The 14,775-nt window shown below is 34.8% G+C and overlaps 1 protein-coding gene across 1 annotated transcript in view; it reads left to right on the forward strand.

Moving 5' to 3' along the window:
* Positions 1-14,775, forward strand: part of MIB1 (MIB E3 ubiquitin protein ligase 1) — a 125,574-nt gene that overhangs the window by 51,365 nt on the left and 59,434 nt on the right. The window contains exon 10 of the mRNA XM_007075984.3: positions 2,086-2,193. Within this exon, the coding sequence (XP_007076046.1) occupies positions 2,086-2,193 (108 nt within the window). The remainder of the gene's footprint in view (positions 1-2,085; positions 2,194-14,775) is intronic.

Raw genomic sequence — 14,775 nt, forward strand, 5'->3', positions numbered from 1 at the left:
GATTTTTGTGTTTGATAGATTTTTTTATATTCAGCCAAGCAGATTTATATTTTATTATACTTAATTTTTTCTTCATTTAATTACTAATTTAGTTTTTCTAAAAAAAAACAACAATATACATTCTAAAAATTTAAAGGGAAAAAATAGTTCTACAGGGTTTGTTACAAAAATCATTTCCTTCTCAACTCTGTTTTCCCATCCTTTAGGGGCAGCTGTTTTCACGTCTTTCAGCTGATTTTCTTCATATATTTTGCCTCCATATCTTCCAGTAACATCTATTGTTTTTTCTTGATTTTTATGTTTGGGGAGTTATCTTTCAATACTTCACTGTGAAAATGAGGTTTCAGCTTTCTTTCCAGCCCATTCCCTTCACACACATACAGGCTCCTCCCAGTTTCTTTATGTGGTTAGGTTGTATTGTAACTTTGTTAAGATTAAAATCGACTGTGCATGTTATTATTTAAATGACATTCATATCTGAGCTGTGACTGATTCTAGATTGTATTTTCCTATACAATTGTTTGCTTTCCTTGATGTTCATAATTTTTTTTTATTTAAAAAATTGAGGTGTAATTTACATATAGTGAAATACATGGAAAAGTTTTGACAAATGCAAACATCCATGTAATTCACACCCCTAATAAGATCTAGGACTTTTCCTTTACTCCAGAAAGTTCACTTGTAGTTTTTCCCAGTCAGTCCCTCTTAACTTCATACATAAAGTTTTTTTCATTTGTTTGTAATCTATATTGTTATAGTTAATTCTTTTCCAAACTTCTAATTGACTAATCTTCCAAGACACTTAGTTATGTCAGGTATGTATTCATTTCATCTTCTGAGAGATGACAACATAGGAGAAAGATGTGTTTTTTTAAGTTATTTTTTTAATTTGAGGTCTTCCTCAAATCTCTGATCTTTGCTTGTCCATTCATCTCTGAATAAGACATTAAGCTACTTGGTGCTCTCTTTGCTTGGATAGAACTTAGTGACTGACTTTGCCTTATGGTGATTATGCATGTGGAGCTTTTGGGGTCTCTAAATGCTATCATGTAGAGGTCTGTTCTTCATGGCTATTCAGTTGTTTAAGGGAAGAAACCATTTTTCTGTCTAGGGTCTATTTGCATGGCAACTAACGCTCTGTCATTGAGTTTGAGGAGAGGGTCTGGAGTGTGGCCATTGCACATCAGACATCTGCCTGTGATGTGCTTGTTTTTGCAGGCTTTGACTTTGTCTGAAGTTCCTAGGTTTTGTGTTTCTTTTGTCTGTAAAGTCAGAACTTCTGTCTGCTTTCTCTCTTTCAAAAATGTGTTGCTTTTTATTGTTTTCTGATGTTAGCTCTTCCTTTCTCTTTGTCTTTATGTCTTTTTGTGTTTTTAATTATTTTACTGTCTTTTTAGTGTAGTCTGAGGAGAAATATGATATAAACGTGTGACCAGGCTACCATTTTTAACCATCTTTTATGGTTTTATGGATGGGAGCGGATGGGGTGGGATTAAGGAATTGTACTTAGCCTTGGGTATGTCATTGGGAAATTATGCATTTATTCAACATCTGAAGTGAAGAAAAGATTGGAAATTATTGCTTTATAGTATAATAGTTGTATATGGCTACCTTGCTAATTCATTTATGTATTCCTCATGATAGTTTGCTTACAGTTAGTATTCAGTATCTTTGTCAAATTGAATTTATTTATATAGTAGGCCATCTTTTCTGAAAGTTTTTATTCACCTCATTGTTTTTTTTTTTCATTGAAACATACTCTGAGCTTTTTAATTCAAATAGAAGTGAATATACAAAACTAAAACGACATTTCTCCCTCCCTTACTTTCTTTTTTTAACTTTTCAGATTGGCTAAAATAGTTCTTTCATAGCTCTTTGAACAGTGGAACTTTAACCTTTAAAACAAACAAACAAAAAAATGCCTGCCTCACTTCTAAATTACAGAAGAGTTTCTGGTGGTCTATGCTAGGATATATGGAAAACCAACCTAAATTATTTTCAAAGAATCCTACAATGTGTTAGATTTAAACCTACATTATATATTGGCTCTTGGTGACATTCCTTCATCCTTTCTTTTTTATATAGGTAAATGGACAATGTGCTGGTCACACAGCTATGCAAGCTGCTAGTCAGAATGGACATGTTGACATTTTGAAGTTACTTTTGAAGCAAAATGTGGATGTAGAAGCAGAGGTAATTAAACTGTTTGAAACATAAGTAAAAATTAATGTGCTAGAAATTATACTTCTATATTATAAGATGGATTGCTTTCATTCCTAAAGTTTAATCTTCACCTAAGGCTCTTCTGATTGAAAAGAAAAATTTGACAAGAGATAACATGAAGCATTTCTTGTTTTTCTTTTGATTCTTCAATATTGTAGCCATAACCATAAGTGAAGATAGGAATTGAGTTTTCCTTTACTATGGTAGGACCACCATGCTGCTGGGGGCTGAATTGGATTCATCCAAAAATCATAGTGAGGAAGTTGAGGGAAGGGGAATGTATAGATCATGTAGGTCAAGATTTTTACTGATCTGTGACACTCAGAGGCCTTTCTTTGCTTTTTGTTTTCCCTTTCATAAGGGAATCAGTAATTTAGAACTTGTTTAGTCTTATTGTTTCTTGATTTTAATGTGGATCTTTGAAAATTTTTCACGGCGTGTTTATCACTGTGTGTGTGTGTGTGTGTGTGTGTGTATGTATGCTTAAATTAATTTAGAGTATATTCTTTTAAAAGGGAAATGAATATTTTTTACTATCATTGGAATTTTAGTTGAGAATCTATGTATGGTGTGAAGGATGGCTTCCTTTGTTATAGTTAACTATAACCTCATTATTGAAAAAATGTTAAAATCACATCTGTTTTAGTCTAGTGGAAGATTATTTACGAATACGTAAAATTCTATCAAATTTAGACTAGGTAGAATGTTGTAATTTTGTCCAAATGATACTCCCATTTGAGGAAGTTTAATAAGGACTTGGATTTCTGAGGGCTAAATTAGTAGACGAGCCTATTTTTACTAATTAAAACATTTTAAAGACACATATTTCAAAAGAGAAGTCTTAAGTTATTTTTTCATTTTTCTCAGATTGAGTGTATTTTGACAGCTACTATTTTTTTTACAGTTGACAGCTAACTATGAAGAATCATTGGTGTTGTAGTTGTAAATAAGTGATTTTTGATACTGTAATTTTCTGTTGTCTAAAAAGAACTTGAATTTTATTTTATTTATTTATTTATTAAAAAAATTTTTTTTTAACGTTTATTTATTTTTGAGACAGAGAGAGAGCATGAATGGGGGAGGGTCAGAGAGAGGGAGCCACAGAATCTGAAACAGGCTCCAGGCTCTGAGCTGTCAGCACAGAGCCTGACGTGGGGCTCGAACTCACGGACCGCGAGATCATGAGTCGTTCGCTCAACCGACTGAGCCACCCAGGTGCCCCTTGAATTTTAAATTAGCATGTAGATGTTTATGAACTATATGATAGTTTCATTATTGTCATGTTTTTATGAATGAGATTATATGATTTGATTTTGCTTTTACAGTAGCAGTTTTTAAGTCACTTCTTTCTTAGTTGTGAATTTGGGAACACAGTATCACAGGGTTTTTTTTTTTTTGGTAATGAAAGAAAGACAGTTTAAATTTAATGTTTTGTAAATGGGAGACAGTTACTTTATTGTGTCATGGCTTGGAGAGATAGAATGAAATTCTCTGAGTTAAGTATCCCATTTTTTAATTTAATGAATCCAGAAACTAGAGTAGCAACAACTACTAAGAAACCAAGGCCTTTCTGATTATAGCTAATAAGGCAAGAGGCCCAAAACCAAATTTTTTTGCCTCGTTTTTTATAAAGTGTGCTTTCTGATTCAGAATTTAATTAATACACCTGACAACGTGGGACTATCTAGCCATTTGTGTTTCTAAAGACTTCTTGTTCACATTAGGTGTTGTGTACAATGGGAGTGCAGTTATGGGACTGGGAACAAAGTTGGCACTGTTCCTCTATTGAACTCAAATATACAACAAATGGTTAGTTGATACTGTAAACCTGATGAGATTGGAGTGTGGCTCAGTAAGCTAAGTGTTTACAAATAATTTCTTTGAGAGTTTGAAAACTGTGTCACCAGATCAGTGGGATACATCTGGACTTCAACCATACGTCCTCATTTGGATTTCCATTTTGTGCATTTTCTGTTTTAAAAACCATTGCAGGCAGATGTAATTCTATAAATTATTTCTATATGTATTTCTATAAAATAGTGTGATAAAGGTGAATTAATAACAGTTTACCAATTGCAAACAAAAACCAAATTTAAAAATTGGGTTAAAATATAAATGCCAATTCATCGCCTAAGACTAAAACAAAACATCCTCAAAGTCTCATTTTTCTAGAATTTAAGACTCTATTAGAAGCAGCAGTGTAATTTTTTTTTTTTTTTTTTTTTTTTTTAGAACAGTGGTTTTCAAGTGGGGGCATTTTTGTCCTATGGGGGACATTTGGAAATGTCTGGGACCATTTTTGATTGTCATAACTGGTAGGAGGTGTGGTGGTTTGGGTACTACTGGCATCTAGTGGGTAGAAACTAAGGATGCTACTGAATATCCCATAGCACATAGGACAGCTCCCATAACAAAGAACTATCTGGCCCAAAAGGTAAATAGGTCCAAAATTGAGAAACCCTGGTTTAAAAGATGGAGAAAATAGTTAATTTTACAAATGCACTTAAATTTGTGGTTCATCATTTGTCATTATTAACTTTTTTTTATTGGAAATTTTAGATATTTATAAAAGAATAGTATAATGAATCCTGTGTTCCCATTACCCCACTTCAGTTATTTTTCACGGCCAGTTTTGATTTATCTGTACCCTGTTCCCGCTCTGCTCCCTCTACTGAATTATACTGAAGCAGATCTAGATATATTATTTTATCTGTGAATATTTTGGTATGTATCCTAAAAGATAAGTGCTTTAAACTTCATTATACCTTTACCAAGTGTAAAAGCAATAATAATTAACAGTATTTTTTATTTTTATTTTTTCAATGTTCATTTTATTTTTGAGAGAGTGTGAGTGGGGGAGGGCAGAGAGAGAGAGGCAGACACAGAATCCGAAGCAGGCTGTAGGCTCTGAGCTGTCAGCACAGAGCCCGATACGGGGCTCAAACTCATGAACCATGAGATCATGACCTGAGCCGAAGTTGGATGCTTAATCGACTGAGCCCACAATGTTTTTAAAAAACTAATTTTATTAAAACTTTTGAGGTTAGCTGAAGAATAAAGAGAGTAATATATTTTGTTCTTTAGTCATCTCATTCTGTAACCTTTCATTTTTTTCATGTGTATTAGGAAGTGAGTGGGTTGCAAACTATAGCCTGCAGGCCAAATCCAGCCCTCCATTTATGTTGTTAAGTATTACTGGAACACAGCACATCCATTCATTCATTTATTTATTGTGCATGGCTGCTTTCATATTACAACTGCAGAGTTGAATAGTTGTGACAAGATACTATGTGGTTTGTAAAATCTAAAATACTTAACTTTCTGGGCCTTCACAGAAAAGTTTGCTAGTCCCTAATATAGATGACTGTTGCATTTTTGTTTTTCAGTTGATTTAAGCTATCATCACACTAAATTATACTCCTGAAGCCAATGTTACACCATATGTTAACAAACCAGAATTTAAATAAAAATTGAAAAAGTAACCACTTAATTATTTCATATATATTGTACCTTTCTGATATATGATAAGATTATATTTTTTTCCTATTTCTTTTCTTAGGGAAAACTCAGCTATTTTGAAAAGTTGTCTCCATGTAGGTCATAACCTACTAAGTACAGTAGGATTACATTCTGTTACCTCCTTAATGTATAGGTAAAGGCACTGAGGACTGTGAAATCTTAGGTATGTTTTTATAAGTGAGCTAATTTTGGATCCTGCAGGGACTAAGTATTTTTTTTCCACTGATGAAGTATAATATTAAAGGGGTGAAGGATTGAAAGGATGACCAGTTCTAAAAAGTGTGTCATTTACAATTAGTTTTCAAATCCAGTACAAATATATACTGCAGTTGTCAGGAAACTTGGGGGTGGTTTTATCATTTAAGATTAATGAAAACTATTCTGAAGAAGAACAATACTAAATTTTATCAGGAAACCCAAGTTTTAATGGTATTGTTGCTGTCTAAAGAGATATTGGGCAAAAACTTTAACTGGTATAAGCTTCAGTTTCCTTATCTATGATAATAACTTAAAGGGTTGGGGTGTGGAGTAAGGGAAATAATTAAGATACTATTTATAGTATACAACACCACCAAAGGAATTTATGATGTTATTATTGCCTTTGTTTGACTGTTTCTTTCCAACTGGCAGAAGGTAGACAGTATAGTTTCTCAAGAAGTAGATACTAATTCTGTCTGATTCTGCTTATCTAGTAATGAAAACAAAACTGTAGGGGCACCTGGGTGGCTCAGTCAGTTAAGTGTCCGACTCTTGATTTTGGCTCAGTTTCAGATCATTTTGAACCATGATCTCATGGTTTGTGGGATCAAGCCCTGCCTTGGGCTTAGCGCTGACACTGTGGATCCTGCTTGGGATTCTCTCTCTCCCTGTCTTTCTGCTCCTCCCCCACGCACGTGCATGCCCTTTCTCTCTCTCAAAATAAGTAAATAAGTTAAAAAAACCCAAAACTGTAGTAACAGTTTATGTAAATGTAAAACTGAGAAGGAAAGGGCAAGTGGGCTTCAAGACTGGGCAGTTTAAGGAAATTCTTTTCTTAAAAACAAGTCAGGGCTCAGGATAATAATCTTCAAAGTGGCTCTAGGAATTGGTATACATAGTTCCTGAAGGATCCATGTTGATTTAGATTATGAATGGAGGCTTCCCTACCTCCTTATTCCACACTACGCCTCCAAAACTGGTACTATTAAAAATGTGGCATGTCAACAAAAGATTAGATTTGTAAGACTTAGAAAACAGTCTTTAAGTTGGCTTTTACAGGAACGCAGGCTAAAATCTGAGATTGCCCAAACAAAAAGGTCAAGCTTTACAAGGGGACACACTAGAGTTTTAGCCTTCCCTTATCTGTAAATTCTTTTAGTTGCTCAGGTTGAGTTTTAAGAATCATCGCTGATTTCTCTTTTGTTTTTTCATATTACTTATCTGGTAATGAGTAATTACCATCACTAAATCCTGTTGGCTCTTCAAAATATATCCAGAATTTGAACATATTTTTATCCTTTCTGCTGTTACCATCCTAGTCTTCACACTTCTTCCCCCAAATATCCTCATAGCTTTCTCTCTCTCACTTCTTCAGCTATTCTTTGGCTGGGAGGCCATCCCTTGGCTGTCATCTAATCCTTCTTCCCTCCAGTATTTTCCCTATGGCCCTTTTACTACCTAAAATTTACATTTTATTTACGTATTTTGTTGATAATATTCTATCTCCCCCACTAGAATGTAAACTCTATGAGGGTAGGAACTTTATTTTGTCCATTGTTGTATCACCACTGTCCAGAACAATACTGAGCTTGTAGTAGGAACCCATTAAATACTCACTGAATGAATCAACCAGAATACACCACTTCCAAACAATTGTGTTGAAGTTTTAGCATGATCAGAATACCAGTATCTTAAGGAATTGAATGAGTTTTAGGGAAAAAAAGATGAAGTAAAATACTACTAATTATATCTGGGGATAATAAAATAGTTGAACTAATTTACTGAAAGTGTCAGTATATTCAGGAAATGTTTAATTCCATTGATGTTAAAAATCATGGTAGTTACTGAGAGGATTCTGGGAATATAGTGATGTAGGAAGTAGTAGAAATTCATCACCCCACCTAGATAACAACAGTACTTGTAGAATTCTTTCTGATGTAACTATTTTAGAACTCTGGATTCTGTTGAAATCTTGCTACTTCCAGGGGAAGGGTTGGAGGTTAGTTGTGGTCAATGTTGTCAATTTTAGCTCTTAATTCAGCAGGAACTACCTATATGCCAACCTTTAGCCCAGTGGCAGGCAGCCGTGTTTATGTTGCAGGAGCCAGGGTGGGCAACAAGGACTCTTTTCTATAAACATCAGGATCTGTGTTCTGATCACTGATTGCTGCTTCTGATCATGGAGGTGGAGACACAGAGGTGGGCCGCCATTGTTGTACCCTCCCATTGTTGTAAGCCATTCCCCCTTGGCTGAAGTGACTTCCAGAAGATTTGAAGATTGGTACACCCTCCCCCTCTCCCCCCCCCCCCCTTTTTTTTTCTTTTTCTCCTTCTGGGAGCCTGGCATTAAAGACTAGGACATCCAAAAGCAACTACTGTGAGAAACTAGAAGGTCACTGCACATGCCCCAAGGAAAAGTGCAGGTTCAGAAAAGACCTTTTTACACCTTAGGCTATAAGCACAAAGAAAGCCTAAAACAATTAAAAACAAAACAGGAAAAAAAAACCCCAGAAAACCCTGCAAAAGGGGAAGCATCTGATTTTAAGAGTTACTGTGTTATTAGAATCAAATGTCCAGATTTCAACAAAAAAAATCACAAGGCATACAAAGAAATAGGAAAGTATGGTCCATTTAAAGGAAGAAAAATAAGGCAACAGAAACTGCTTGTGATAAAACCAGATATAGGCTTACTAGACAAAGACTCTAAAAACAGTTATCTTAAAGATGCTCCAAGAACTAACTGAAGATGAGAAGAAAGTCAAGAAAATGATGTATGAACAAAATGGAAATAACAGTGAACACAAAGATAACCTAAAAAGAAATCAAGAAGAAATTCTAAAGTTGAAAAGTACGATAACTGAAGTGAAAAATTCATGGAGATATACAAAGACAGGTTTAACCAGACAGAAGAAAGACCCAGTGAACTGGAAGATAAGACAATGAAAATTATGGAGTCTGAGGAATAGAAGGAAAAAAAATTGAAGAAAAAATGAACAGAGCCTTAGGGACCTGTGGGACACTATCAGGTGGACCATGATATGTACTGTGGGAGTTTGAGGAGAAGAGGTTGCCGGGGGGGGGGGGGGGAGAGGAGCAGAGAGATTATTTGAAGAAACTGTGGCCCCAAACTTCCCAAATTTGATGAAAGACCTGATTACAAACATCCAAGAAGCACAGTGAATTTCAAGTAGGATGAACTCAAAGAGACCTATGCTGAGACACACACAATAATCATCAAACTTCAAGAGCCAAGGCCAAAGAATCTTGAAAGCAGAAACAGAGGTGACTTGTCACTTATAAGGAATCCTCGTAAGATTTTCAGATTTCTCATCAGAAACTTTGGAGTCCAGAAGATAGTGGACTGATGTATTCAAGGTACTAAAAAGAACACACACACACACACACACACACACACACACACACACACAGTCAACCAAAAATCCTGTGTCTGGTAAAACTCTCCTTCAAAAATGGCAGAGAAATGAAGACATTCCCTAAAACTGAGGGAGTTTGTTACCACTATGCCTGCCTTGCAAGAAATCCCAAAAGGAGTCCTGCAGGGTGAAATGAGTTGTTTTAGGTAGTAACTTGAAGCCATAAGAAGAAATAAAATCACTGTAAAGGTAAAATATGTAGGCATTTATAAAAGATAGCATTATTTTAACAATATATTGTCTATAATTCTTTCTTTTGTTTCCCACATGGTTTAAGAGACTAATACATAAAAAAATTATTAGTCTAAAATCTAGTATTATTGCAATTTTGGTTTGTAAATCTACATTTTGTTTTCTGCATAATTTAAGAACTGATGGATTTAAAAAAATTATATTTTTGGGCACACAATGTACAAAGTTGTAATTTTGTGGTGACAATAACTGAAAGTGTTGTGAATGGAGCTGTTAATGAGTTTTTGTAGGTTATTGAAGTTAAGCTGGTATAAATTTGAAATTAGTATTATAACTTTAGGAAGTTAAATATAACCCCCATGGTGACTGAAGAAAATAGATATAGAATATACATGAAAGGAAATGAGAAGGGAATTAAAATGTTTCACTTCAAAATAACAATTAAATATAAAAGAGGACATTAATTTGGAAAATGAGGCAACAAAAGCTGTATGGTATCTAGAAAATATATAGGAAGATGACAACAGTAAGTTATTCCTTATCAACAATTACTTTAAATGTAGGTGGATTAAAGTATAAAAGACAGAGACTGGCAGAATAGATTAAAAATGATGTAATATATTCTCTGTATAAGAGACTCAGTTTAGGTGCATAGATACATAAGTTTAAAGTGAAAGGATGGAGAAAGATATTAATGCAAATAGTAACCAAAAGAGAGCAGGAGTAGCTCCACTAATTTTAGACAGAATAGAATTTAAGTCATGAAGGTTATAAAAGACAGAGATGGGCATTATTTTTAAAAAGTTCAATACAGCAAGAAGATATGACAATTATAAATATTTATATACTTAATAATAGACCAAACAAATAGATGAAAAAAATTGACAGAAGTGATGGGAGAAATAAACATTTTTACAATAGTAGCTTGAGACTTCAGTATCCTACTCTCAGTAATGGATAGAACAACACAATAAAGCCAAATAGAGCTAATAGACATCTATGGAACACTCCACTTAACAACAGCATGCACATTCTTTTCAAGTGCACCTTGTATGTTCTTCAAGACAGACCATACGTTAAGTCGCATATTAAGGCTCAGTAGATTTAAAAAGGTAGATGTCTTACAGAGTATCTTCTCTGACCACAATGTGATGAAGTTTCAAATCAATAACAGAGGAAAAACTGGAAAATTCACAAATTTGTGGAAATTAAAATTAAGCAATGAATGGATCAAAGAAATTGCAAGGGAAATAAGACAATACTTAGACATGAATGAAAACAAAAGCATAACATAACTAAAACCTGTGAGATGTAGTGAAAGCAGTATGAAAGAGAAGTTTATAGCTATACATGGGTACATTTAAAAAATAGATCAGATAGGGGTGCCTGGGTGGCTCAGTCATTTAAGTGTCTGACTTTGGCTCAGGTCATGATCTTGCAGTTTGTGGGTTTGAGCCCCACGTTGGGCTCTATGCTGACAGCTCAGAGCCTGGAGCCTGCTTCAGATTCTGTGTCTCCCTCTTTCTCTGCTCCTTCCCAACTAAGGCTTTGTCTCTCTCTCAAAAATAAATAAACAGTTAAAAAAAAAAAAATCAGGGAGCCTGGGTAGTTCAGTCTGTTAAGTGTCCGACTCTTGATTTCAGCTCAGGTCATGATCTCAGGGCTGTGAGATTGAGCTCCACAGTGTGGAGCCTGCTTGGGATACTCTTTCTGCCTCTCTCTCTATGCTCCTCCCCTGCTTGTGTATGCACTGTTAAAATAAACATTAATAAATAAACAATAATAACAAAATAGTAAACAAAAATAAATAAACATTAAAAAAAGACTCTGAGTACTAAAATCAGAAATGAAAGTGGGGACATTACCATTTCTACAGAAATGGAAAGGTGTATAAGTGAGTACTTTAAAGAGTTGTATGCCAACAAATGGGATAACCTAGATGAACTGGACAAATACCTAGAAACACAAAACCTAAGAGTGAATCATGAAGATATAGGAAATCTGAATAGACCTATAGCTAATAAGAAGATTGAATCAGTAATTTAAAAAAATACCCTGACAAAGAAAAGCCCTGGAACTGATTGATTCACTGATGAACTCTACCAAACATTTAAAGAGCTAACACCAGTTGTTCTCAGATTTTTCAAAAATGTCAGAGGAGAGAACACTTCCTAACTCATTCTATGAAGCCTGCTTTACCCTGATGTCATAGCCAGACAAAGTTACTATAAGAAAACTACAAACCAATATCCCTTGTGAAGAATGATATAAAGTTCCTCAACAAAATACTAACCAAATTCAGCATATTAAAAGGATTATACAGCATGACCAAGTGGGGATTTATTCTTGGACTAAAGGAAGGTTTAGCATACAAAAATCGATCAATGTGATAGCATCACATTAACAGAATGAAGGGAGAAAACCATGTGACCATCTCCATTGATGTAGAAGCATTTGATTAAATTCATTACCCTTTTATGATTAAAAAACCCCCAGCAAACTAGGAATGGAAGGAAACAACCTTGACATAATAAAAATCATATATGAAAAACTGAAAATTTGTCCTCTGGGATCAGGAAAAAGGTAAGGATACTCACTTTTCCACTCACATTCAACATGGTACTGGAAGTCCTAGCCAGAGTAATTAGGCATGAAAAAGAAATAAAAGGCATCGACCTTGGAAAGGAAGAAGTAAAATTATCTCTGCAGATTATGTGATCCTTTTATCTAGAAAACCCTAAAGTTCCACACAAAAAATTTTTAGAACTAATTAAGATATTCAGTAAAGTGTCAGGATACAAAGTCAATGTACAAAAGCTAGTTGCATTTCTGTACACTAACCATCAACAATCAGTAGGGGATATTAAGAAAACAACTCCATTTACAATAGCAACAAAAATAATTAGGAATTAATGTAACCAAAGAAGTGAAAGACTTGTACAATGAAAACTACAAAATACTGCTGAAAGAAATTATAGAAGACATAAGCAAATAGAAACCTATTTCATGTTCATGGATTGGAAGAATTTATATAATGATGTCAGTACTGTCCAAACTAATCCACATGTTCAATGCAAACCTTGTCAAAATATTAGTGATTTTTTTTTCCAGAAATGGAAAAATCCATTCTATAGTTCAGTATGTCATCTCAAGATACCCTGAGATAGCCAAAACCATCTTGAAAAGGAATAAAAAATCTGGGAGACTCATTCTTCCTGATTTCAAAATTTACTGCAAAGGTACAATACTCAAAACAGTTTGGTACTAGCATAAAGACAGATCTATAACTCAGTGGAACAGAATAAAGAGTCCATTGATCCTTGCATACATGGTCAAATAATTTTTGACAAGGGCGCCAAGAGTATTCAGTGAGGAAAGGACAGTCTTTTCAATAGATGGTGCTGGGAAAACAGGATATCTATGTACAAAAGAATGAAGGTGGACCCTTACCTCAAATCATCTACAGAAATTAACTCAGTAGGTCAAAGACCTAAATGCAAAAGCTAAAAGTATAAAACTCTTAGAAGAAAACATTGGGCAAAGCTCACAACATTGGATTTGGCAGTGATTTGTTGGCACATGCAGGAAAAGAAGAAATAGGCAAATTGGACTTCCATGAAAATTGAAAAATTCTGTGCACCAAAGGACACTATCAACCATGAAAAGGCAACCTACAGAATATGGGACAATACTGGCAAATTGTATGTCTGATAATGGGTCGATGTCCAGGATATGGAGAATACTTACAACTTAACAACAATAACAAAACCTGATTCAAAACTGGGCAAAGGACTTGAATAGACATTTTCCAAATAATATATATGGATGGCTCATAAGCACCTGAAAAGATGGTAAACATCACAAATCATTAGGGAAATGTAAATCAAAACCGTAATGAGATACCACCTTACAGGTAGCTAGTCAGATGGCTACTATAAAAAAAAAAAAAGAAAAAAAAGAAAAAAAGCCAAACAGAAAATATGTGAGGATGTGGAGAAATTGGAACCCTTTGGGGAGGTTGGTAAGGATGTAAAATTGTATGGCTGCTGTGGAAACAGTATGGTGATTCGTTAAAAATAGAATTACCATATGATCCAACAATTCCATCTCTGGGTATATACCTACAAGAATTGAAAGAACAGTGTTCATATCATTATTCAAAGTAGCTAAAAATTGGAAGCAACCTAAGTATTCTTGATTTATGAATGGCTAAACAAAATGTGGTATATACATACAAAGGAGTATTATTTACTTAAAAAGAAAGGTAATTTTGCCTCATGCTACAACGTGGATGAACCTTGAGGACATGATGCTAAATGAAATAAGACAATTGCAAAATACAAATACTGTATGCTTCCATTTATGTGAAGTACCTGGACTAGTCAAAAATCATAGAGACAGAAAGTAGAATAATGGTTTCCAGCGGTTGGGAAGAGGGACGATGGAGAATTATTGTGTAAAAGGTATAGTTTTAGTTTTACAAGATGAGTTCTGGAGATGGATGGCGGTGATGGGTGCATAACAATATGAATATGTTTAATATCACTGAATTTTACACTTAGAGATGGTTAAGATGATAAATTTTATGTTACTTGTATTTTACAGTAAAAAAAAATCATTTAAAAAACATGATTGTAGGGGCACCTGTGTGGCTCAGTTGGTTAAGCATCTGACTCTTGGTTTCAGTTTAGGTCGTGCTCTCACGGTTTGTGGGTTCAAGCCCCACATTGGGCTTTGCACTGACAGTACAAAGCCTGCTTAGGATTCTTTCTCTCTGCCCACCCCCTGCTCATGCTTGCTCTCTCTCAAAATGAATAAATGAACTTAAAAAAACAAACAAACCATGATTGTAGGGATACCTTGGTGGGTCAGTCAATTAAGTGTCCAGCTCTTGATTTTGGCTCAGGTCATGATCTCGTGTTTGTGAGATTAAGCCCTGCATCAGGCTCCATGCTGAGCTTGGAGCCTGCTTAGGATCTCTCTCTTACGCCCTCTCCCCTTCTCCCCTACCACTGCCACTCTCGCTCTGCCCCTACCCCTCACGTGTGCACATGCTCTGTCTCTTGAAAAAAATAAAACCAAAAAACCCATGATTGTAATTAAGGCATATTAAAGATTCAACTCTGTACCCATTTTGGTTCTTACTAGCTAGTAGGTACTGTGGTGCATCCTGGGGATAAAGATGACAAAGATACAGTTGTAGCCCAAA

Source organism: Panthera tigris, chromosome D3 (genome assembly GCF_018350195.1).
Source record: "Panthera tigris isolate Pti1 chromosome D3, P.tigris_Pti1_mat1.1, whole genome shotgun sequence".
NCBI lineage: Eukaryota > Metazoa > Chordata > Mammalia > Carnivora > Felidae > Panthera > Panthera tigris.